At 36.4% G+C, this 26,896-nt stretch overlaps 1 protein-coding gene and 1 long non-coding RNA gene across 4 annotated transcripts in view; one reads left to right on the top strand and one right to left on the bottom strand.

Moving 5' to 3' along the window:
- Nucleotides 1-1,996: 1,996 nt before the first annotated feature.
- LOC145547465 (uncharacterized) lies at nucleotides 1,997-26,889 on the bottom strand. The gene is made up of 4 exons (XR_014083848.1): nucleotides 26,825-26,889; nucleotides 25,753-26,213; nucleotides 18,588-18,714; nucleotides 1,997-2,439 (listed from the first exon to the last, which is right to left on the bottom strand). It is a non-coding gene; the product is annotated as an uncharacterized LOC145547465 (long non-coding RNA).
- EMCN (endomucin) overlaps nucleotides 10,408-26,896 on the top strand; it is a 118,084-nt gene continuing 101,595 nt past the window's right edge. For all 3 annotated transcript variants that reach the window (XR_014083845.1, XM_081597019.1, XM_081597008.1), the window contains exon 1: nucleotides 10,408-10,600. Coding sequence is in view for 2 of the 3 variants with exons in the window: in XM_081597019.1 (XP_081453145.1) it covers nucleotides 10,531-10,600 (70 nt within the window). In the remaining variant the exon portion in view is untranslated. The remainder of the gene's footprint in view (nucleotides 10,601-26,896) is intronic.

The following is a 26,896-nucleotide window of genomic DNA, read 5'->3' as shown; positions in this document are numbered from 1 at the left end:
TTATTAGAGTTCAAATTTGGTCAATAAAACAACAGAGACAACTCACAATATCAACAACAAATTTGGCTAACGAATGTACAGTGCAGTAGTGGTTCAAAAAGTTTTGCAAAGGAGGCAGGAGCCTTGAAGATGAGAAGCTCAGTGGCTGGCCATTGAAAATTGACAACGACCCTTTGAGAGACATCATCAAAGTTGATCCTCTTACAACTACAGAAGTTGCCAAAGAACTCAATACTTACCATTCTATGGTCATTTGGCATTTGAAGCAAATTGGAAAGGTGGAAAAGCTCAATAAGTGGGTGCCTCATGTTGTTGTTGTTCAGTCACTAAGTCATGTCCAACTCTTTGCGACCCCATGAACTGCAGCATGCCAGGCTTCTCTGTCCATCACTATCTCCCTGAGTTTTCTCACACTCATGTCCATTGAGTCAGTGATGCCATCCAACCATCTCATCCTCTGTCATGACCTTTTCCTCTTGCCCTCAACTTTTTCCAGCATCAGGCTCTTTTCCAGTGAGTCAGCTTTTCACATCAGATGGCCAAAGTATTGGAGCTTCGGCTTCAGCATCAGTCCTTCCAATGAATATTCAGGGTTGATTTCCTTTAGGATTGATTGGTTTGATCTCCTTGCTGTCCAAGGGACTCTCAAGAGTCTTCTCCAGCACCACAGTTCAAAAGCATAAATGCTTCGGTGCTCAGCTTTCTTTACAGTCCAACTCTCACATCCATACATGACTACTGGGAAAACCATAGCTTCGACTATATGGACCTTGTTGGTAAAGTGATGTCTGCTTTTTAAAACACTGTCATGGTTTGACATGGCTATTCTTTCAACGAACAGGCGTTTTTTAAAATTTCACGGTTGCAGTCATCATCTACATTGATTTTGGAGTCCAAAAACTTATATCTGATTCTGTTTCTACATTTTCCCCATCTATTTGCCATGAAGTGATAGGACTGGGTGCCGTGATCTGAGTTTTTTGAATGTTGAGTTTTAAGCCAGCTTTTTTCACTGTCCTCTTTCACCTTCATCAAGAGACTCTGATTCCTCTTCACTTTCTGCCATTAAAGTGGTATCATTTGCATATTTGAAGTTGTTGATATCTCTCCCAGCAATCTTGATTCCAGCTTGTAATTCATCTAGACAACTGGCATTTTGCATGATGTATGCTGAATATAGTTACATAAGCAGGGTGACAGTATACAGCCTTGATGAACTCCTTGAGCTGACTGCAGATCAAAAAAATTGCTATTTTGAAGTGTCACCTTCTCTTATTCTACGCAACAAAAATGAACCATTTCTCAATCGGATTGTGACACGTGACAAAAAGTGGATTTTATACAACAACCAAGAACTGCCAAAAACATTCATGGTCAATGTTTAGTGGTCTGATACCAGTCTGATCCACTATAGCTTTCTAAATCCTGGTGAAACCATTACATCTGAGAAGTATGCTCAGCAAATCAATGAGATGCACCAAAACCTGCAATACCTGCAGCCATCATTGGTCAACAAAATGGGCCCAGTTCTTCTCCACAACAATGCCTGACTACATGTCTCACAACCAATGCTTCAAAAGTTGAACAATTTGGGCTATGAAGTTTTGCCTCCTCTGTCATTTTCACCTATCCTCTCACCAACCGATTACCAAGCATCTCTACAAAGTTTTGCAGGGAAAACACTTCCATAATCATCAGGAAACAGGAAATGCTTTCCAAGAGTTCATCAAATTCTGAAGCACAGATCTTTATGCTACAGAAATAAACAAACATTTCTCGTTGGCAAAAATGTGTTGATTGTAATGGTTCCTATTTTGATTAATAGTGGTGTATTTGAGCCTAGTTATAATGATTTAAAATTCATGGTCTGAAACTGCAATTACTTTTTTGCCAGCCTAATAATTCTATCAAATTAAGATTTTCAAGTGAAGGTAATAAACATAATCCTCTATTGTTCAAAATAGCCTTCAGTAACAAAATAAACTTGAAATCTAAGTGGCTTAGTACAATAAATATTTATGTAAGACTCATGCAAATTCAGAACAGGTCTGTGTTGTTGGAGATGGAGGGTTTTTCTTCACACAATTACCCAGGGACACAGACTGCTCCATCAGGGATACACAGTCTCAAACGTTGCCATGGAAGGAAAACAAAAACACAGAGGACTCTTATGGGCTCTTCTATGCATTGTCCTGGAAGGGACATGTTACTTCTGTGTAAAACCTCTGTCACGTGAACCTGCGTAATACAGGGATCTAGATGTTCATTAAAATCTTGGCTGCAAATTTCAGCTGGTTTCGGCAAGAGTCAGGGTGGGGGGTACAGAACTTCTTAATCCGAGAAATCTCTTCACAGGTTAGTAGAGTGTTGCTCTGAGATACAGCATCCAAGGGAAGACCAAATTGAAACACCAGGTAGGTAGAGGCCATCCACTGGATCCTGGGAGAGAATGACCAAAATTAGAATGAAATAGACACAGAGTAAGCAGCAATTTCTTGAATTCTTGGGGAATGGCCCCAAAGACATTAGTAAGGTAATTCTTTCACTGAGTTAGTTATGTGTAAAGAGTGGTTTATTAGGAGGAATGAACCAGTGCAGACACTATTTCTAATTTTAAGTTTATATGTTTCTATGAATACGAGAAAGCTGTGCCTATAGCTGGTTTTCTTTATTTGGAAAAAAAAATAAAAGAGAGAAAGAAACAAACCAGATTGTAGAGAATTAATTTCAACTTACACTTGTCTGGAAGTTTGGAAGGAAGAAGTAAATAAATCACCTCATCATGCTTTTAAATTTTTTCAGATCTGGTCCTGTGAAAGATTCCTTTGAGTATTACGAAATGGCCACAGAGATGAACAATGCAAAAGGGATTTGCTAAACTGAAAATAAGAACTAAAATGGGTAGGGAAAAAAGGAGTAAAATCTGAATAGGTAGCTTAGTTAAGCTGGATGGAACATATATAAACAGTGACAGCACTGAGATGTCATTCCCTTTCATCACACTTTTGTATAAATATATCTGTAAAAAAATCCCTGGCATATACTGCTCACTCATTTTTATTAGGTGTCATTTGACATAAAAAAAAGAATATTTCCCTAAGATACTATTTCCAACACACTCAAAATAAGACATCAGAGAAGAAATCTTGGACATGGAGTATGTAGTAACAGCTGAGCTAAATGGAAAGTTGAGGAAATAATGAAGCACTTTATATTTGCCTGTTTATTTCTGAGTTCATTTAAATATTCTAGAATTCCAAGGAAGTAGCCATACCTGTGCTTCATTAGATATAATTCAATGATTTATCTGTCGTTTATTGCCCAAAAGTTCTGGTAAAAGCGTCATTTCCTTGTTAAAATGATCTACATGATTAATAGGAAAAGACCCTTAAGTTCAGTTTTGTATACAAAAAAATCAATTTATGGCAATGATTTTCAGAGCTTCTTAAAGGAGATGAGGATAAAAAATGGTGATTGAACTTTTTAACAAGAGTGGTCCAACAGGAGAACTTTTTTACAGAATAATGAACTGCAGTCATTTCAACTGTTGGATATGCAAATTCATTCACCATTTGTCAATATTACTCCTGAAAAATGATGACATTCCTTAAGAATTTGTTCTAAAATAATTTTTTGTAAATCTTATCTATGAGCTACTGTGTTTTTATGATTCTTCCATATTTATGTCCTTGTATATCAAGACTTAAGATATTGAACCCTATCGAGTTGGTGTGAAGTGAAAGAACTGTCTTTATATGTTGAGGTTTAAAATTGTAATGAACCATTGAATATTCATTGGAAGGACTGATGATGAAGCTGAAGTTCCAATACTTTGGCTATCTGATACGAAGAACCCACTCATTGGAAAAACCCTGTTGCTGGGAAAGAATGAAAGCAGGAAAAGGAGATAACAGAGGGTGAGATGATTGGATGGCATCATCAGCTCAATAGAGATGAGTTTGAGCAAACTCTGGGAGATAGTGAAAGACAAGGAAGCCTGGCGTGCTGCAGTCCATGGAATTACAAAGATTCCAACATGACTGAACAACTGAAAACAACAATTGTAGAATGTAAAAGATACGTTCTTTGGAAGCTTCAAAACTAAGCTTGCCATGTCTGCTTTTTCATTTGAGGATCAATAATATAGCATTAGCCTTGAGACACTAGGAATTGATTACTAGAAATATAGGAAGTGAGGAAGATATTTTAGTGGCATTGTTGTATAGTGTTGTGTTAGTCATTTAGTCATGTCTGGCTCTTTGTGAACCCATGTGCTGTTTCCCTCCAGGCTCCTCTGTCCATGGAATTCTCCAGGCAAGCATACTGGAGTGAGCTGCCATTCCCTTCTCCAGGACCCACTATTGATCCTCATATCCATTTGGCTTTGCAGGAGAGGGACTTAATATCTCTAGCACGTGAGTCTGTTTATATTCAGCTCTCTTCTCAATACCTTCAGAAGATCCTCCAGTTCCCATTTTAGATAGTGTTGAAAGTGTTAGTCACTCAGTTGTGTCCAACAGTTTTTGATCTCATGAACTGTAGCCCACCAGGCTCCTCTGTCCATGGAATTCTCCAGGAAAGAATACTGGAGTAGGTTGCCATTCCTTTCTCTAGGGGATTTTCCCAACCAAGGGATCGAACCCAGGTCTTCTGCATTGCAAGCAGATTCTATACCATCTGAGCCGCCAGGGATTTCAGATAGGGAAGTAACAAAAATAATTTGTTAGGTTCTATCTATACCAAAGAAAGGACCTGATATTTTTAAAAATCTGAAAAGTGGAACATGAAATAAAGTCCTGAGAAAAAGAGTTGAGACTCTGTTTAATCTGCTCTTGACAATATTTTGGAACTCTCATCATCTGAATACTTTTTTGCAAAGTGGTTAATCACTTTGGAATAATATGGCTTATTTAAAAATCCCAACAACATGAAAATATACCATTGATCTAAGACAATTTATTTCAGCCTAAATTACAAGTTTAAGGTTTGTTTGTTTTAATATACAATTTTAGAATACTCTGGAATATGACTTAATGAGGCTGAGTAACTCAGTAGAGCCACCGAGGACTAAAGGAAGGAGCTGGGATTTGAACACAAGAGCTCATGCTCTTTGCCAGTTCATGAGCACTTTTTGGTCTTCCTACCTCTTTAGATGATTTTATTCAGTAACAAGCTGACAGAGAGAAAGAATAAAGTATGGAAAGGAAGTTTAATTTGGGGGTTCAATCATGATGCCGGCTGAATAAATCTTTTCAGTACCACACAAGTTAACACACACTCATCAGTGTTGGAGTCTTCATTATACAACTTCTTCAGTGTCAAAGAAGTCAATGGCAGACCTTGAGAAGTGCTTGTAAAGAATTCTGAGATTGCTCTTGCATGACCCCACAACAGCTTACCTTTCTGATTCAGCAAGGAATACAAAGGACGAATTGTGAAAAAAAACAAAGCAAAAGCATCTTTTCATCTCTCAGGTTAAGGTGGTTTAGGTCTCTTCCGAGGTTTTCTTTTATTAAAGCACTCTTAAGCCATAGATTATCAAGTAATTATCTATCTTTCAAATAATTAAAACATTCAAGTAGGTTAGAATACCAAGAGTTTTATAAATATTCAGTCAAAATATTAAACAAAAAGTATCAGATCATACAAAACTTTGTTTTGTTTTTAAAGATAGAAATAACGTTTTGCTCTGAGAAACTTTTAAAGAAAAATAAACAATTATGAGATAAAAACCATCTGCAACTCATTACCAGGAGATAAGCACTGTTAATATTTTCTATTTTATATATATATATATACATATATATATATATGTATGTATGTATATATTCGTGTGTAGGTATATATGCATATATACATATAAATGCACAGGCGCATGCAACAAAATATCATGAATGTGTTTCCATATCCATAACAATTTCTTTGGTATTTTGTGGCAAAATATTCTACCTTATTCTCTAATAATTAATGTTGACAAATGTTTATAATAACATAAACTTTAATGAGCATCTTCATTTTTAGAATAAACTCCTAAGCATATAATTGCAAGTTCAAACAGAATGTTTCTTTAATATAGGTGTATGTTGTTTTGGTGTATCAATAACTTTGATGTATGTTGTCAGGTTACAACCACATGAAAGATCATACAGTAACAAGAATAAGATAGTAACTTTCCTTAAATTCTTTTAAACTGAGATTTGTCAGAAAATATACCTAATTATATTGGGAAGGCAAAAAAAAAATGTTATATCAGTTCTTAAATATCCATTTCTTTGTGATTTCTATTGAGATAAATATGCTTTTCCATTTTGTCTGTCTTCTATTTCTTCCATAATGATGTTATTTTTTCTATGTTTAAGGTGCAGAGTCATTGTTTTATTATTTATTAGCAAGAGGTCTTTACATTTGAAGGATTCAAATCTTTATTATGTATTATTTTTTTACAGGCATTTAAATTTGCCTTTTCATCTTACAGTGTGTTGAACAAAAAGTCTTTTACTTTCTATATAAAAAACAAATCAAAACTTTCTTTTAAGAACTCTTCTTTTGATTTTATGCATAAAATATCCTCCCTACTCTAGTTACATACACCCATTTCTCTTTCAGAATGTTATGGTTTTGATTTTTACATTTAAATTTTAACATATAAGATATTATTTTGGTATTTGAAGTAGATAGCTAACTTTGATTTTTTAAGATGGTTAATAACTTGTTCAGTCACTCAGTCATGTCAGACTCTTTGCGACTCCATGGACTGCAGCACGCCAGACTTCCCTGTCCGTCACCAATTCCTGGAGCTTGCTCAAACTCATGTACATCAAGTCAGTGATGCCATCCAACCATCTCATCGTCTGTCCTCTTTTCCTTCTGCCTTCAATCTTTACCAGCATCAGGGTCTTTTCCAAGGAGTCAGTTCTTCACATCAGGTGGCCAAAGTATTGGAGTTTCCGCTTCAGCATCAATCCTTCCAGTGAATATTCAGGACTGATTTTCTTTAAGATTGACTGGTTGGATCTCCTTGCACTCCAAGGGACTCTCAAGAGTCTTCTCCAACACCATAGTTCAAAAGCATCAATTCCTGAACACTCAGCTTTCTTTATAGTCCAACTCTCACATCCATACATGACTACTGGAAAAACCATAGCTTTGACTACTAGATGGACTTTTGTTGGCAAAGTAATGTCTCTGGTTTTTAATATGCTGTCTAGGTTTGTCATAGCTTTTCTTCCAAGAAGCTAGCATATTTTAATTTCATGGCTGCAGTCACCATCTGCAGTGACTTTGGAGGCCAAAATAATAAAGTCTGTTACTGTTTCCACTGTTTCCCCATCTATTTGCCATGAAGTGATGGGACTGGATGCCATGATCTTCGTTTTCTGAATGTGGAGTTTTAAACCAGCTTCTTCACTCTCCTCTTTCACTTTCAAGAGGCTCTTTAGTTCTTCTTCAATTTCTGCCACAAGGGTGGTGTCATCTGCGTATCTGAGGTTATTGATACTTCTCCTGCCAATCTTGATTCCAGCGTGTGTTTATTCAGCTCAGCGTTTCACATGATGTACTCTGCATAGAAGTTAAATAAACAGGGTGACAATATACGGTCTTGATGTACCCCTTTCCCAATTTGGAACCAGTCCATTGTTCCATGTCTGGATCTAACAGTTGCTTCTTGACCTGCATACAGATTTCTCAGGAGGCAGGTAAGGCGGTTTGGTATTCCCATCTCCAAGAATTTTCCACAGTTTGTTGTGATCCACAGTCAAAGGCTTTGGCATAGTCAATAAAGCAGAAGTGGATGTTTTTCTGGAATTCTCTTGCTTTTTCTATGATCCAGTGGATGTTGGCAATTTGATCTCTGGTTCCTCTGCCCTTTATAAATACAGCTTGAACATCTGGAAGTTCATGTACTGTTGAAGCCTGGGTTGGAGAATTTTGAGCATTACTTTGCTTGTGTGTGAGATGAGTGTAATTGTGTGATAGTCTGAACATTCTTTGGCATTGCCTTTCTCTGGGATTGGAATGAAAACTGACCTTTTCCAGTCCTATGACCACTGCTGAGCTTTCCAAATTTGCTGGCATATTGAGTGCAGCACTTTCACAGCATCATCTTTTAGGATTTGAAATAGCTCAACTGGAATTCCATCACCTCCACTAGCTTTGTTTGTAGTGATGCTTCCTAAAGCTCACTTGACCTAGCATTCCAGGATGTCTGGTTCTAGGTGAGTGATCACACCATCATAGTTATCTGGGTCATGAAGATCTTTTTTTTGTATAGTTTTTCTGTCTATTCTTGCCACCTCTTCTTAATATCTTCTTCTTCTCTCAGGTCCATACCATTTATGTCCTTTATTGTGCCCACCTTTGCATGAAATATTCCCTTGATATTTCTAATTTTCTTTAAGAACTCTCCAGTCTTTCCTATTCTGTTATTGTCCTCTATTTCTTTGAATTGATCACTTGTAACTTGTCAAAAATTGCTAATGAAATAATCCATTCTACTCTTCACATTTACTATATGTTAAATTAGCCTGTATCTACTCTCTACACACACACACACACACACACACACACACATGGTCAATGTATCTGTGTCTATGTATATATATGGATAGCTATATATATATATATGTATATATATATATATATTGTGTTTGTACTTTCTGTTTTACTCCATTGATCTCTGTAACCTGTTGCAATCATCACTGTTTGAATGAATTACTTTACCTTAAAAGTACCTTCTCATCTATTAAGATGAAACTGACCTACCATATTACTCCTAGTTTTCCAATTTTTCTTTGCCAACCCATTTAAAAATGTATTTCTCAGATTTTGTCTTTATTTTTCTCAACTACAGGACTTATCTTTTAAATATACCTAATTTTCTATTATCAAGCTTTCTTGTAACAGGCATCTAATTTTTTTCACGGAAATGCCTCACAGTCAGGCATCAAACTCAAAGAAATAAAAATATTGTTGCATCCCTGCAGCAATGAGTTTAACCAACATCAGGAGTGACCATGGGTGCTGAAAACGCCACAGTTAAAACAGAGCAAGGAGCAGGAAGTGAGGTAATGTGAAGTCTCCACTGTGAGTTCTTGGCCACACCCCAATTTATTTCTGGAAAGTGCATGTGACATCTATTCACATACATTGCTATCTTTATACTGTCCAGGATATGCTAAATTGAGTAACAACTCCAAAGGCAGTCTGTTTTAGAAAATTACTTAGAGGGGAGAGTAAAATTAGGTTTTATACACAAAATAGACACTTGGAGGCTCTTCTGGAACTTGGTGTATCTTAGGATAAAACAAGCTAGTGTTTTACGATGTTTTGATCAGTGGCTTGTTCTAACTACTCTTGTCATTAGTCCTGCCCAGCACCGTGCAGTAGTGAAATGTGTGTTTTCCTTATGAACAGGTAGAGTTGTAATTTGGGAATAGTTTTCTTGGTGGAGCAGATGAATTAGTATTGATCCATTGACACTCTTTTGTCCACTGGGCTTCATGCTTGAAGGTATATAAAAGGATGATTGGCTGAGATTAGATGTGCAGCCTGTGACTGGGGAGAAGTGTAGAATTACTTGGAACACACAGGGATTTTAGCCAGGACTGTGGCTGCATTACATGTTTTAATCAATTGCTGCTAACATCAAAGAGATAGATCCCTGATACACTGAAGATCTTGCCTGATTGGTATTCTGGTCCAAGGACTCCATCTCTCTCAACCTCACTGATTTGTTGCAAGAGCATTCTACCCACTCCAGTGCCTTTTCAATCACATTTCCTAGAGAAGAGTATCTGTAGAGTATTATAATTTTTCCTTTTCCTTCATCAGATTCCAACAATAAGACTAGGAATGACCAGTGGGCATTCACATGATTTTACTTAATTCTATGAGAAATATCCTGAAAAACCTCCTTGGTCACTCCATAAGAAGTCTTTTTCCTTACTCAGAGCATGATCTACTTTCATAAAGTTTTGCACTTATCTCCAGAAGGTGGTCTTTACTAATTTGGCTTTCAAGTTGGAAAAAGTGAAGTCAATTCCTTGTGAACTCTGCTTTAAAATTTAACCCGCAGGCAGTTAAAGCCTCTTTATCCGAACCGAGTCACTGTTTAATGAGTCCCCTTTATAATCACTCCAAAACACACTTTCAAAACACAAGTTAGAAAGCCTGTACGATCCATTCTCAAGAAAGATCTCTTTCTGTTCAAAACCCGTCCTGACCTTTTTGTTGAAGAAGAACAAAATAATGTAGTAACAAAAACACAAGTGGCTGCCAAAGGAAGAGGAAAAAAAAAAGAGTTCCTGTAAGGGACTGAAACAATAAATCTCCTCTGTGTTGAACTCCCAAAGGGAGTGTGTGCATTTCCTCCCGTTCTTTATCAGAGCCCCCGAAATAAGTAGGAATGGGCAGTGGCTGTTCACATCCAGCACACCTTTTCCATTTGCTAAGAAGGCCCTGCCAGGCTGGGAGGGTGTTGTCCCTGCCTGACTCTGGAGAGAGGAGCCGCTGTGACCATCCTCGGGCACTATGAAGCTGCTTCAAGGCACCATCTTTTGTCTTCTTCTGTCCAGTGTTTCTAATGGTGAAAAAACCCCAGGTAATGTTTTCTCTTGTTTTTCTGATGGTGTGGATTAGAAATCACCCGTCAGGCTCTCTGAGCCTCAGTTTACCTAACAGAGTTTGCCTTGAAATGCAGATGCATCAGTGCATTTGCTGAACTGAGCGTGTGCGTGTGGCTGGAGATTGCGTGGAAAAGGCACCACAGAGAGGATGGTTGTTTTTGCTGAAGGAAAGTGTTTGCTGTGGCAGCGGCCTTCCAGTATGCTCCACGGCATCCTAAAGGTGCTGGGAATGCACAGCAGCCTTTTTGTAAAGTCACAATCTGAGGATCACATGCTGGTTAAAAATGGGCCATTTCTCAAAATGTACTCTTTTCAGATGTAAGTCTAGATATAAGAAGGTTGTCATGTATGGGTGAAAGGCTGTAATAATCAGAAATGTTGTGTTGCAGTTGCTGGCCAATTATTTGTCCCAACTGTTTTCTGGCTCTGATAAATTGAGAGGGTGGATAAAGCTCCCTGGCGAAGTGAATCTTAATATCTGAGAGGGGAGGGTGAGAAAGGAGGAGAGTCACTTGATTAAAGTGTATAGATGCTTGCTCTAGAAATAAGCACATATCTACACATATATGTACAAAATTTTGCTTAACATTTCAGGGAGTTTATAGACATAAAAACCCTACTGATTGACTGCAGGTTCTGAAACTTAGATAAGGGATATATACGCACCTACATAAGCCCTGACTATATTAATAACCAGTTGCAAGAAATGATTACATTTGACTTTTAACCCTTCCAGAGAGATTTACTGCAAGTAATTACATTTAATCAATATTTATTAGGCTCCCACCATGTACTTGGCAGTACAATGTATGCAAAAATGAGTAATACATTGTCCTTGCCCACAGTGGTAAATACACCACTGGGAGAAATAAACATGTAATTCTAACACAAGACAGATTTAATAAGTGCAAAAACCAAAATACAAAACACTATCATAAAAGAACACAGTTGGGACACATTAATTCTGACTCTGAGGAGCCCTGGAAAAAAAACTCAATTCTAATTTAATTTTTCCATGCCCTCCTCTAGAGGATCTTCCCAAGCCAGGGATCGAACCCAGGTCTGCCACATTGCAGGTGGATTCTTTACCATCTGAGCTACCAGCACAGCCCCTAATTTTATTTTGCATGTACTCTTTTCAAAAGTCCACTGATTACAAAATTCCAATTTTCAGTGATTAGGTACGAAAAAATAAACACACTTCTTCTTGAACAATATTTATCATTAATTTCTCAAAATATGTGTATACATTTAGGACAAATATCCAAACACTACAAAATCACATACAATTGATTACAACCCGTCTGGGAGCTTCCAGATTTAAGTTGCAGTGGGTATCAAGACCAAAAGTTAGCTTAGATGATTTACAAAGTTCTGATTTTTTCAGAACAAAAATTATTCATGAGGTGATACTGACATCAATGCACCAGCTTATAACCAACTGGAATTGGTGCTATGAGAAACACTGCTCATAAACACATGTCAGGTCAATATAAATTCTGAACATCTGAGTTCAGCTGCTTGCCATCCCAGGTCTGCAAGCATCAATAAGTACGCTACTTCCCTTGCATTGTTAAACTCTGAATGGATTACATGTATTTCTGAAAGCAAATTGGAATAGAATTCATAGAAGCAGGCTGCAAAACCTGACTGTAAGGAAGATGGAAAGGTGAAGTATAACCCAGAGATGACCTGGCAGATTTTTTCTGTTATGGTCATGTTAAGAAAATACCAAGGTCCGTTACCTCACTGGTAATGATCCCAACCTCTCTGTTAGTAGTATCTTCTTTCTAAGGAACTTTTAACCCAACTAAGATAATTTCTCATTTGAGCAGAGATGACAGTTACATAATGACTATCTCCTTCAGCCTCTGTCAATGAGCCTTTGTTAATTTAAGGCAAATGTCTGTAAAATCTACCCCATTTATCCTAGAAAAAGAAGCACTAGCTCCAGAGAGCATAAATTGACCAGCTGAGTGAGGTCCAGAAGGAATTGGAAGAGATTTTCCCATCCACATATATGATTTTGCTGCACCTGGTTCTGCCTGTTTTATGTTTTCCTTCCCAGATATGGTACAGGAAATGAAGCATTTCCTAAGCTGATTTATTAAGTTCTTTTCCTAATCCCCTGTACCGGAAACACATTGATTTCAAAGCTTTATATGTTCCCCAAGCTTAGAATACTTAACATATTTCATCAGCAGAGTTGATTATAGGGGTACAGAGGGAGGCATTTCATCTGCCTTAAATTCACAAGTTGTCAGGAAGGTCCATGCTTTTCTTTTTTTTTTTGCATGGTAATTTATTCCTAAATAATGATTTTTTAGAGAATTGACTACTTTTCTTTTTCTTTCTGATTTTTTTGTCAATCTCAGATTTAAATAAATACAATATAGTATTTTGTACTCTTCGTAAAAATCAAGGAAATCTTTCTGCATGGCAGTGAGTGACTCTTTCTATTACTTCATTGGTGGTATAATATTTTACAATCTCTAATTTGGAGAGCTGTTCTATTGAAATATGTATGGGAGCTTCCTGAAAAGGAACTGTCATTCTTCCTAAAGGTTTTCTAAATTGTATTTAAAACTGAACATACCCCTACAGTGGTTTTAAGCTCCGCTGGCTTTTAAGTCTAGATCGATGAGTTTTTGACTGTCAAGAATGAGAAAAATTAAATGAAGAAGGATTCCAAGAAAAAGGAGGCCCTGAAAGTACTTAATTTATCAAGTGTCATTTGCCTCTTTGAACTTTGCATTAACTTAGGAATGATTAAAATGTTTAAGGCTTTTGCAAGCAGGAGCAAACATCGCATTATTGGTATCTGAAGATGAATTTAACTGCTTGTTGAAATTTATTTGTTAGGGGTTGAACATTCCATTTCACAGGGTAAAAACAGATTGAATACACTATAAGACAGATACTGTGTTAGACGCTGTAGGTTTATAGAGATCAATAAGACTCAACTCTTGCCCTAGAAGGGGGAAAAAGGAGGATGAGTCAAATAATTGGCTCATCCTCCAACCCTAACTCTAATCCCAATTTATAAGTTTGATTATATTAGAAGTCTTAAGTAGTAAATAATGTTTATGGAGAATTCACAACTAGCTTAGTTTGGAGTGTAGGAATATCAACAAAGGCTTCATATAAAAATGGAAATTATGATAAACTTTGAAACTTGAAAAACTGGAGACCCTGGATGGATGAAATTTCTTGAGTAGGAACTTTAAAGCACTATGTTTTAGTCTAGAAATATAAGGAGGTGACAGATTGGACAGAGGTTAAGTGTTGGAAATATAGTCTCAGAATACGTTGAATGCCAAGGTTAGAAACATTGACTCAGATAGTTAACTATTTTGAAGACTCTAAATGAGTTTGAGCATGGGAATTATATATTTGGGGCTATCAATTGAGAAGATTAATCTGTCAGCAGGATAAAGATTAGACTATTACAGTCAGGATAAATAAAAACTAAAGAAAATGGTGCAAATGTTATTACAAATCAATAAAATGAAAAGAGGGGTCAATGAAGAGATTTAAGGAGGTAGATAGTTTGTGATTTGACATATTATTGACTGATTTTGAGAGAGAAAATAACTGAGATATAGAGAGAATGTTATTTGAATAACAGAAATAGGGAAATAGATTGGCACCAGGGGTGGGGAAAGATAGGAGGAAATGGTTTAGGTGAATTTGATTTTGGACATGGTGAGTTTGAAATCCTAATAAAATACTCAAATAGAGATGTCCAAGGATAGATTAAATTTGTCTGGTGCATAGTTGCCCACCTGTGCCTAGAGTTGATGGTGAGGAATGAGTATTCTTTACACTTGTTTCCCAAGAGTATTTAGTCTTGTCCTGCCCAATGGAAGATTAATAACATAGAGAAGCAATTTATTTCTCTTCTGGATGTTGATATTTATAACTGACTTGTGGCACTTATTTTCATAGTCATTTGTGTGCATATCTCCTCTACCAGACTATAAGCACCTTGAAAGTAAAGGTCATATCTATTATAATTTCTGTAGTAACAGTTCTAAACATAATAAGGATATAATAAGCTGAATGAATACATAAATGCATGACATATTATTCATTTTTTTCATTTTTAATGTCTTCCTCCGGTAATCACTTATTGTTTACTACTTTATCTTTGTGAAAGGGCTTCCCGGTGGCTCAGATGGTAAAAAATCTAACTGCAATGTGGGAGACCTGGGTTTGATCCCTGGGCTTGGAGGAGGGCATGGCAACCCATTCCAGTATTCTTGCCTGGAGAATCCCCAGGGACAGAGGAGTTTGGCGGGCTACAGTCCATGGGGTCACAGAGTCACACATGACTGAGCAACTAACCACACATCTTATCCCTGTGAAAATGTTATAGATAGGTATGAATCACAGAACATAACATGAAAACAAGTGGATTATTTTGATTCCTGGCTATGGGAGTGAGCACCAAATATAAGGAAAGGGGCTTCTTATCAAAGTAAGTCATTTCCAAACTGTAGCAGAGGAGATGATAGGGATAGGTAGACGACCTAGTATCAGGTGATAGTAATTTACAGCAAATCTGGAAGGATAAGCTACTCTGACCGTAATCATTGGGAGAAAGAATATCTAAATAGAATTGATTCTGTTGGGTTGTCCAAAAACTTCATTTGGATTTTTCTTAAAGATGTTATAGAAAAACCCAAATGAATTTTTGGCCAATTGAATGCTTCATCCCTTTTTTGGATGTCAAATATTTTATGTAATATTTTCTTAAAGTTATAGATATTCAAGGAGAAACCTTGCTCCTCACTTCTCAAAAATACAAAATGGCTTTTTTTTTCTTAAAGCAAAGTTCACAAAAGAGAATTTGGAAGAAAATCAAAATAAATATCATACATCATTAATTCATATGTTATTTTAGATAACATATGAGTTACTTCAGAGCAAATTATCTTACTTATTACTTCCTCTTAGACACTTACCAATAGAACTTACCTGAGATGGGTGACCTATTGTAAAAAGAGTGAACCAGTGTGGAAACAAATTCAGTGGGAAAAGTATTCAGCTTCCAAGCCATTTATTTTGCATTTTTTCTTTACTCTACTTTTTTTTTTCATCAATGATCTCTATCTAAAAATAGAAGTGGTCATTCTAGAATTTTTATTTTCAAGAAATTCATAACAGTTGTTGTTAGCAAATTGTCTGGCAGTTTTATCTTGCTGATTGTAATTATTTAAATATTGAGGGTAAAAAGATAAACATTTGAAGGTTTCAGAGAGCTTCTAATTTACTGGATAATTGCCCATCCTTTCCTTTTCATTGATGAAGCTATATTTCAAGCTTCAGGGAAATACTTTGACTTGCAAATAATTGTCTAATCCAAGTTCTTTATATTCTTTTTGTCTTGGTCATTACTTTCCAACTTCCTCTTCACCTTTGAGAACAATTTGAGATATGCTTTTCTAAACACTGAATGTCAAAGCAGGAATTTACTCTAAGCGACATTCCATTCGATTCCTGTGTAATGAGTGTCTCCTTTCCTGTTACCGAATTCCTGTGGGTCACTATAGCTCTATTAGGTTAGGATAATAATGCCTGTTGAATGTTTAAAGAAGTTCTTTTAGTTGGCAAATAAGATCTTTTTGCTACTGTTGTACACACATCAGCAGTAACGTGGGAAACATTAGTGATGTCAATTACATTTAGAGAGGCCACTATATGATTCCTCAATTTCAGCAACCATAAAAAAAGTAGTTTTCTAAACATCAATAGAGGCTTTGTGTCTTGTGGCATGACATATCAGTAGGGATAATCATAACCAGTCTCTAAATAGAAGCAGCCACCTACATCCTCTCTGGATGTGTTTAGTCTAACCATTGCTATGGCAACCTGTCAGGTGTAGCTTGACAGTATCTTGTCTCATATGAATGACTATCTCTTGCTTTCCTGTCTGCTGTTGTTCTGATCCTAAGGCATGCTTCACTTACAGAACCCTGCCTGGCACTGTTGTGTATCTGAGCTAGACGTGTAAGAGCCTTAGCAGTCTAGCCTTTGCCAAAAAGAGGAATGGGACCAGTGAATAAACGCTTTCCTCTTCTATGGCTGCTCCGATTTCACTGTTTAAGTTTTCTACTCCTTTTCCTGAGATTACTTTCCTCTACAAATTGCACACAAACCCTTGTTTGGCTCTGCTTTTTGCGAAAGCCAGGATTTATAATTTTTTATGGGAAATTTTGGTTTGGATAATAATGTATATAAATTATACCAGAATTTCTCTGATACTCTAATTGATATTCAGTACCTTTCTTCCACTTCACTTTAAGAAAAAAAAAATCTAAAAAGCTTTTGTTGAATAAGTTGAGCAGTATTCCAAGCAGGTCCTTTTCTAAGGCAATCATCTGTCTGTGTAGAGTCAGTGATGAATTATATTGTAAGGTCGATAGTCAAAATGTCAACGACATTGATTTTACTCTTAATGTGCTGCTCATCTGAAATGTGGGTACCCACTCCAGTATTCTTGCCTGGAGAATTCTATGGACAGAGGAGCCTGGTGGGCTATAGTCCGTGGGGTCACAAAGAGTTGGACACGGCTGAGTGACTAACACTTTCACTTTCATCTGAAATGTAAAGTGATTTTTCTTCTGTTTAATCAGTCATATTCTGGCCCCAACCTAAATTATTTGTGTCACAACTCGGAGAATGGCGATCACAACTGGGTCTGGTCTAAGTTAACCCAGATAAATATTGTCACAACATCTACTGATATCTACTGTTTGTGGTGGCTGGCACTTAACATGCCTTACTTCTATCACAACATTTCAAGGCCTATTTTATCATTTCCATTTTACTGATTAGAACACTGAGGCTTGGAGAGAGCTAAAGTTATCATAGGGTGATAGTGCTTAAAATCAGAGAACATTGTTCTTCAAAATTTCCCTTCTAGTTTGCAGTCCTCCAATGTAGTGGAACTGCAATAAATTGAGTTTTTCTAACTGAAAAGATTAAGGGTAGATACTCACTACTTGAGTAATTTAGAAGCACTGCTGCCTCTCATAGCACCTTCAGTACCTGTAAATGTCAAACTAAGACTGCAATGCAATGAATGAATTTCTACTTAGTGATACTCAGCCTCTGAATATCCTGAATTCAATTAATTATTAATGATTGAGTTGAAAGAAATTTTAGGCATTTCCCTACCTACCCACTATTGTGTTGGTTGAAAAAAAAATGTTCTTTGTTCTAATATAAATGTCAGTGAAGCTAATATAGGACTTAAAAGAGAAGGAAAGAAGTGAAGAGGAAATAACTATTGGTAATTAATTACCTAGTGTCACATTTATAATTCTCCTGGAGCCAGACAGTCTGGATTCAAATTCCAGCTCTGCCACTTACTTTCTGTGTGAACTTGGGCAAGTTACTTAACCTTCAACTTTTTCAGTTATAAAACATGGATAAATACAGTCTTACCTCATGGGGACATTAGAAAGATCATGTGAGGTAATATACATAAACACCAAGAATAGTATTCCAGCATATAGTGACTCTATGTTTTGCTGAACTTGAGAACTCAGAATCCTACAGTTTATAATATCCTATTCCTTAGATAAACTACTTCATTGCCAAGTTGATTTCAATCTAGGATCAGCAAATATTTAAATAATTACAATGTGGTTTCTCATAAAGAGAAAAATCAGCACATAAAAAATTTTCACAATAGAACTGATGTTGGATTGGAATATGATTGCCACTTATGTTCTTAACCACATTATATACAGGCACAATTTGACATATACAGACTGGTGTATTATCTGGTATCCCTTTAAGGTTTGTAAGTTATTTAACTCCATGTATAAACTAATCACTCAGATTAATAAGCAAAATCATATATGTATTTAATGAAAATTTTAACTTTACAGACTGAGATTGCCAACTTCCTCAAATATGATTTCCTGTCTTAAAGTATTGAGCATTGCTTACTCAGAGAGGTGGGATATGTTAGTGGAAGGAACTTCGGTCTTAATGTGAGAACCAGCTTTGGATCCAGCTTCTTAGTGTGCTAAAGTCGGCTAAGATCCTATATGCTTGTTATCCTCAGTTTCGATATCTAAAAATGAGAAAAACAATCATTGCTGACAAAACTGGTGTTAAATGCTAAGTGGAAAACCTATTGTAGATGCCCTGTAGGTCATAAATCACTATTAAAATTTAGTTATTAATATGCAACTTAATACTTAACTCATGGAATCAACAGATGAAGAACACATTTCATAAATTTGAGAATTCTTTCTAACTAGCTGGGCCTTTAACTGCCAATCCATTATAACTGTTTGAATCATATATCTTTAAATATGTTTATGGCTGCTACACATTCAAATTACCATGTGCTGAAATCATACCCGAGTTGTAAAAATCACACACACAAAACACAGGAAATCATTTGTATCACACATTGAACTTATTTTTAAGTGAAGTGGGAAAAGAAATTATTTTGTGTGTATACGTGTGTATGTTTGTTTATGTGTGGTTTGAGCTGTGAAGTCAGCCTTCCATAGAATTTAGAAAGTGTCAGGACATACATACTGAACTCTCGGATACTTTCCCTGGGGAACTGAGGCCACTCCTGCAGTTGTCAGCTCAAGGCTATTGTGACTATCCCTCTATCCCACAATAAGACACCCCCTAATTATCCCTCCTTCCAAAAATCCAGTGTTTTTTTCCTTTAATTTTCTTTTAATTAATTTATTTTTTATTGAAGAATAATTGCTTTACAGAATTTTGCTGTTTTCTGTCAAACCTCAACATGAATCAACCATAGGTATACACATGTCACCTTCCTTTCGGACCTCCCTCCCATCTACCTTTGCATTCCACCCCTCTGGTTGATACAGAGCCCCATCTGAGTTTCTGAGATACACAGCAAATTCCCGTTGGCTATCTATTTTACATATGGTAGTGTAAGTTTCCATGTTACACTTTTCATACATCTCACCCTCTCCTCCCCTCTCCCCATGTCCATAAGTCTATTCGCTATGTCGGTTTCTCCATTGTTTCCCTGTAAATAAATTCTTCAGTACCATTTCTCTAGATTCCGTGTATATGCATTAGAATACAATATTTATCTTTCTCTTTCTGACTTACTTCACTCTGTATAATAGGTTCCAGGTTCATCCACCTCATTAGAACTTACTCAAATGTGTTCCTTTTTATGGCTGAGTAATATTCCATCATGTATAGGTACCACATTTCTTTATCCATTCATCTGCTGATGGACATCTAGGTTGCTTCCATGTTCTAGCTATTGTAAATAGTGCTGCAATGAACAATGGGATACATTTGTACTTTTCAATTTTGGTTTCCTCAGGATATATGCCTAAGAGTGGGATTGCTGGGTCATATGGTTGTTTTATTCCTAGTTTTTTAAGGGATCTCCATACTGTCTTCCATACTGGCTGTATCAATTTATATTCCCACCAACAGTGCAAAAGTGTTCTCTTTTCTCCATACCCTCTCCAGTATTTATTGTTTGTAGACTTTTTGATGATGGCCATTCTGACTGGTATGAGATGATATCTCACTGTAGTTTTGATTTGCATTTCTCTAATAATGAGCACTGTTGAGCATCTTTTCATGTCTTTGTTAACTATCTGTATGTCTTCTTTAGAGAAATGTCTGTTTAGGTCTTTTTCTCACTTATTGATTGGGCTTTTTGTTTTTCTGATATTGAGTTGTATGAGCTGCTTGTATATTTTGGAAATTAATCTTTTGTCAGTTGTTTCATTTGCTATTATTTTCTCCCATTCTGAGGGTTGTCTTTTCACCTTGCTTATAGTTTTCTTTGCTGTGCAAAAGCTTTTAAGTTTAATCAGGTCCCACTTGTTTACTTTTGTTTTTATTCCCATAACCCAAAAACTAGGAGATGGGTCATAGAGGATTATGCTTTGTTTTATGTCATTGACTATTCTGCCTATGTTTTCCTCTAAGAGTTTTATAGTTTCTGATCTTGCATTTAGGTCTTTAATCCTAAATTTTGAGTTTATTTTTGTGTATGGTGTTAGGAAGTGTCCTAATTTCATTCTTTTACATATGGCTGTCCAGTTTTCCCAGCACCATTTATTGAAGAGGCTGTCTTTGCCCCATTGCATATTCTTGCCACCTTTAAAGAACCCATAGGTGCATGGATTTATTTCTGGGCTTTCTATCTTGTTCTCTTTGTTTATATTTCTGTCTTTGTGCCAGTACCATACTGTCTTGATGACTGTAGCTTTATAGTATAATCTAAAGTCAGGAAGGTTGATTCCTCCACCTCCATTCTTCTTTCTCAAGACTGCTTTGGCTATTTGGGGTTTTTTATGTTTTCATATGAATTCTGAATTTTTTTGTTCTAGTTCTGTGAAAAATGCCATTGGTAATTTGATAGGGATCACATTGAATCTGTAGATTGCATTTGGTAGTATAGGCATTTTCACAATATTGATTCTGCCTACCCAGGAACATGGAATATATATCTCTCCATCTGTTTATGTCATCTTTGATTTCTTTCACTGGGGTCTGATAATTTTCTGTGTACAGTTCTTTTGTTTCCTTAGGTAAGTTTATTCCTAGATATTTATTCCTTTTTGTTGCAATGGTGAATGAGATTGATTCCTTAATTTCTCTTTCTGATTTTACATTGTTAGTATATAGAAATGCAAGTGATTTCTTTGTATTTATTTTGTATCCTGCAACTTTGCTAAATTCACTGATTAGCTCTAGTAATTTTCTGATAGTGTCTTTAGGATTTCCTATGTATTCTATCATTTCATCTGCAAACAGTGAGAGTTTTACTTCTACTTTTCCAACCTGGATTCATCTTATTTCTTTTTCTTCTCTTATTTTTGTAGCTGGGACTTCCAGAGCTATGTTGAATAATAGTGGTGAAAGTGGGCACCATTGACTTGTTCCTGATCTTAGGGGGAGTGCTTTCAGTTTTTCACCTTTGAGAATAATGTTTTCTGTAGGTTTATCATATATGGCCCTTTGTATGTTGAGGTAGGTTCCTTCTATGCCCATTTATTGAAGAGTTTTAATCATCAATGGGTGCTGAATTTTGTCAAAGGCTTTTTCTGCATCTATTATCATATGGTTTTTATCTTTCAATTTGTTAATATGGCGTATCACATTGTTTGTGTGTATATTGAAAAATCCTTGCATCCCTGGAATAAATTCAACTTGATCATGGTGTGTGAGCTTTTTGATGTGTTGCTGAATTGTGTTTGCTAAAAGTTTGCTGAGGATTTTTGCATCTGTGTTCATCATTGATATTGGCCTGTAGTTTTCTTTCTCTCTTTTTTTTTGGTGTCTTTTTCTGGTTTTGGTATCAGAGTAATGGTGGCCTCTTAGAATGAGTTTGGAAGTGTTCCTTCCTCTGCAATTTTTTAAAAGAATTTTAGAAGGATAGGCATTAGCTCTTCGCTAAATGTTTCATAGAATTCTCCTGTGAAGCCGTCTGATCCTGGGCTTTTGTTTTTTGGGAGATTATTGACCATAGCTTCAATTTCAGTGCTTGTAAATGGGTTGCTCATAATTTCTATTTCTTCCTGGTTTAGTCTTGGAAATTTGAGCTTTTCTAAGAATACTGTCCATTTCTTCTAGGTTATCTATTTTATTACCATATAGTTGTTCATAACAGTCTCATAATCCTTTGTATTTCTGTATTGTCTGTTGTAACCTCCCCTTTTTCATTTCTAATTTTGTTGATTTGATTCTTCTCTCTTTTTTTCTTGATGAGCCTGGATAAAGGCTTGTCAATTTTGTTTATCTTCTCAAAGAACCAACTTTTAGTTTTATTAATATACTATGCTTCTTTCATTTCTTTTTCATTTATTTCTGCTCAGATCTTTATGATTTCTTTCCTTCTACTAATTTTAGGGTTTCTACTAATTTTTACTTTCTACCTTTCTACTAATTTTGTTCTTATTTTTCCAGTTGTTTTAGATGTAAAGTTAGGTTGTCTGTTCAATATTTTTCTTGTTTCTTGAGGTAGGATTGTATTGCTATAAACTTCCCTCTTAGAACTGCTTTTGCTGCATCCCATAGGTTTTGAGTTGTCATGTTTCCATTGTTACTTGTTTCTAGAAATTTTTTTATTTCCTTTTTGATTTCTTCAGTAACCTGTTGGTTATTTAGAAATGTGTTAATTAATTTCCATGTGTCTGTATTTCTTACATTTTTTTCTTGTAATTGTTATCTAGTCTCATAGCATTGTGGTCAGAGAAGATGCCTGATACTATTTCAATTTTCTTAAATTTACTGAGGCTTGATATGTGAGCCATGATGTGGCCTATCCTGGAGAATGTTCCATGTGCACTTGAAAAGAAGGTGTGTTCTTCTGCATTTGGATGGAATGTCCTGAAGATATCAATGAGATCCATCTCATCTAAGTATCATTTAAGACTTGTGTTTAAGTTATTAATTTTCTGTTTTGATGATCTGTCCATTGGTGTTAGTGGGGCATTAAAGTCTCCTACAATTATTATGTTACTGTCAACTTCTCCTTTTATATGTTAGTGTTTGTCTTATGTATTGAGGGTTTCCTATGTTGGGTGCATAGATATTTACAATTGTTATGTCTTCCTCTAGGATTTATTCCTTGATTCTTATGTAGTGTCCTTCCTTATCTCTTGTAATATTCTTTATTTTAAGGTCTATTTTGTCTGATACAATGATTGCTACTCCAGATTTATTTTGCTTTCCACTTGCATGGAATCTATTTTCCATCCTCTCACTTTCAGTCTGTATGTGTCTTTAGGTCTGAAGTGGGTTTCTTGTAGACAGCATATATATGGGTCTTGTTTTAGTATCCATTTAGCCAGTCTGTGTCTTTTGGTTGGAGCATTTAATCCATTTACATTTAAAGTCATTATTGATATATATGTTCCTATTACCATTTTCTTAATTTGGGGGGTTTGATTTTGTAGATCTGTTTTTTTCTTGTATTCCTTGACTATATAAGTCCCTTTAACATTTGTTGTAAAGCTGGTTTGGTGGTACTGAATTCTCTTAACTTTTGCTTGCCTGTAAAGCTTTTTATTTCTCCATCAATTTTGAATGAGATCCTTGCCAGATACAGTAATCTTGGTTGTAGATTTTTCTCTTTCAGTACTTTGAATATGTCCTGGCATTCCCTTCTGGCCTGCAAAGTTTCTGCTGAAAGATCAGCTGTTAAGCGTATGGAGTTTCCCATGTAGTTACTTGCTGCTTCTCCTTTGCTGCTTTTAATAATCTTGCTTTTTGTTTAGTCTTTGTTAGTTTGATTAGTATGTGTCTTTCTCCTTGGATTTATCCTGTATGGGACTCTTTGTGCCTCTTGGACTTGATTGACTATTTCCTTTTCCATGTTGGGGATATTTTCAATTATAATCTCTTCAAAAAGGTTTTCTCAGACCCTTTCTTCTCTTCTTTTTCTGGGACCCCTATAATTCGAATATTGGTATGTTTGATATACTCCCAGAGGTCTCTGAGACTATCTTCAGTTTTTTTCATTCTTTTTACTTTATTCTGCTCTTCAGAAGTTATTTCCACCATTTTATCTTCCAGCTCACTGATTTGTTCTTCTGCTTCAGATATTCTTCTATTGATTCCTTCTAGAGTATTTTTAATTTCAGTAATTATGTTGTTTGTCTCTGTATGTTTATTCTTTAATTCTTCTAGGTGTTTGTTAATTTATTCTTGAATTTTCTCTGTTTTGCTCTCAAGGTTTTTGATCATCTTTACTATCATTATTCTGAATTCTTTTTCAGGTAGTCTGCCTATTTCCTCTTCATTTATTTGGAATTCTGTGTTTCTAGTTTGTCCCTTCATTTGTGTAGTATTTCACAGTCTTTTCATTATTTGTTTTTTAATTTATTGTGTTTGAGGTCTCCTTTTCCCAGGCTTCAAGGAAAGTTGAATTCTTTCCTCGAAGAAGGTTGAATTCTTTCTTCCTTTTGGTTTCTGCCCTCCTAAGGTTAGCACAGGGGTTTGTGTAAGCTTTATATAGGGTGAGATTTGTGTTGAGTTTTTGTATGTTTGTTTGTTTTTCCTCTGATGGGCAAGGCTGAGTGAGGTGGTAATCCTGTCTGCTGAAGATTGGGTTGGTATTTTTGTTTTGTTTGTTGTTTAGGTGAGGCATCTTGCACAGGGTGCTACTGGTGGTTGGATGATGCCAGGTTTTGTATTCAAGTGGTTTCCTTTGTGGGAGTTCTCACTAATTGATACTCTCTAGGGTTAGTTCTCTGATAGTCTTGGATCTTGGAATTAGTGCTCCTATTCCAAAGGCTCAGGCTTGATCTCTGGTCAGGAACAAAGATTCCACAAGTGGTTTGTTATGGTATTAAGTGAGATAAAAGCAAATATCCAAAAATGAGAAACCAAAGATGAATCCCAGACAAATGGCAGTTACAAAATCAGGCAAATGATAATTAAAATAGTGGAATATACACATACACATATACACCCATGAGCAAAATCAAAATAGTCCAACAAAAATAAAGTACTGTAGATACACCAGGCAAAGAAATAAAGAAGTATGTATACCAGTTAAGAACAGAACTAACTAAAGCACAAACTGGAAAACGAAACTAAACAAGGTGCCAAGTGGGGAATAAAACAATGAAAACAATCTAACAAATATGTTGAGAGGAAAGAAAAGAAAGAACGAATAGATATCCAAAGTTAAATAGAGGTAGATAAAGAAGGTTTAGATACATTAAAGATTAACTACAAGGGAGAAGGAACAGTAGGAAAGGCAAACAAAGGAATAAATGTAGAAAAAAATAATAGGTTTAAAAAAAATTAAAGTTATAAAGAGAAAAGAAAAAAAAATGGAAGAGGAAAGAAAAAAGGGGGAAAAAAGGAAAACTCCACAGAACTGCAAAGTGCAACATACAGGCAGAGGTTTATAAGAAGTATAAAAATTGTGACTAAGGAAAAAACAGAAAAAGCTCAAAAGTTTAATTAGATTTCTTAGTGCCAATAAAATTGATAACTGCAACAGAGAGAGGATAAAGGGGGGAAAATCTAAAAGAATCTACAGAATAAGTCAAAAAATAAGAATAATAAATGTTTTTCTTGAGTCACTGCTATCAGAGTCCTTTCCCTCGCTGGGAGTCATATTCCATCTTACCTCCCTAGGATGCCCTCCAATGCTCTGCTGGTCTCTGGACCTGCTGTAGGGGCAGCTCAGATTCTAATCTGGTCCTACTCCTGTGTGTTCTTGCTGCCAATGTCCGCAGCTATCAGAACTAGTGCATTTTCTTTTGTGGGAGCTCTCAATGTCCTTTTATATATTCCATAGACACAGTCTGCCTAGGTGACCGTGTGGATTTAGTCTGTAGCTTGTACAGCTGGTAGGAAGGTTTTGGGTCTTCTTCCTTAGCCACACTGCCCCGGGTTTCAATTGTGGTTTTATTTCCACCTCTACATGTGATTCCACTTGGGTTTGCTCCTCAGGCAGCCCTGGAGGACTTGGGTTTGCTCCTGTGAGGGCCAGGTGTGGAGATGGTGCAGCTGCTTGGGTCGCAGGGGTTCTGGTAGCACCAGGTACTCAGGGCGATTGGAGGCTAGGGCAGCAGGAAAAATAGTGCTCTAGAAGAGAATGACGACCAGAATTGGTCAATACACTCCAGTATTCTTGCCTGGAGAACCCCCCTCTCTGACAGAGAAGCCTGGCGGGCCACAGTCTACAGGGTCGCAAAGAGTTAGACATGACTGAATCGACCCTGGGCACATATTCGAAAGACTTTTTTTTTTTTTTTGCCTGTGGCAGCTCTGCCCCAGTGAGAGTTGAGAGTGAAGGTGGCACAGTTGCTTGACTTGCGAGGACCCTAGCAGTGCCAAGTGTGCAGGAACACAGACTGCCTCCACCACAGGAGTTGTGGCCCTATCAGAGTCTTTTTTCAAGCCTCTTTTTTTTTTTCCCCACTCAATTATTTATTTAAAAAGTTTCAAGATCCTTTAAAGTCTGTATCTCTTTTGCATTTTTTTTTCTTTCTTTCTTTTTTAATAAATTTATTTATTTTAGTTGGGGGCTAATTACTTTACAATATTGTAGTAGTTTTTGCTATACATTGACATGAATCAGCCATGGGTTTACATGTGTTCCCCATCCTGAACCCCCCCTCCCACCTCCCTCCCCATCCCATCCCTCTGGGTCATCCCATTGCCCCAGCCCTGAGCATTTGTCTCATGCATCGAACCTGGAATGGTGTTCTGTGATCTGAAGGCCTCTTTGGCCAGTCTTTCTCTGTAGCTCCATCCGTTCAGGCACT

Source organism: Giraffa tippelskirchi, chromosome 1, assembly GCF_054371585.1.
Source record: "Giraffa tippelskirchi isolate mGirTip1 chromosome 1, T2T-mGirTip1v1.2.pri, whole genome shotgun sequence".
Lineage (NCBI taxonomy): Eukaryota > Metazoa > Chordata > Mammalia > Artiodactyla > Giraffidae > Giraffa > Giraffa tippelskirchi.
The sequence above is the reverse complement of the archived record's forward strand: the minus strand, read 5'-3'. Positions and strand labels throughout refer to the sequence as shown.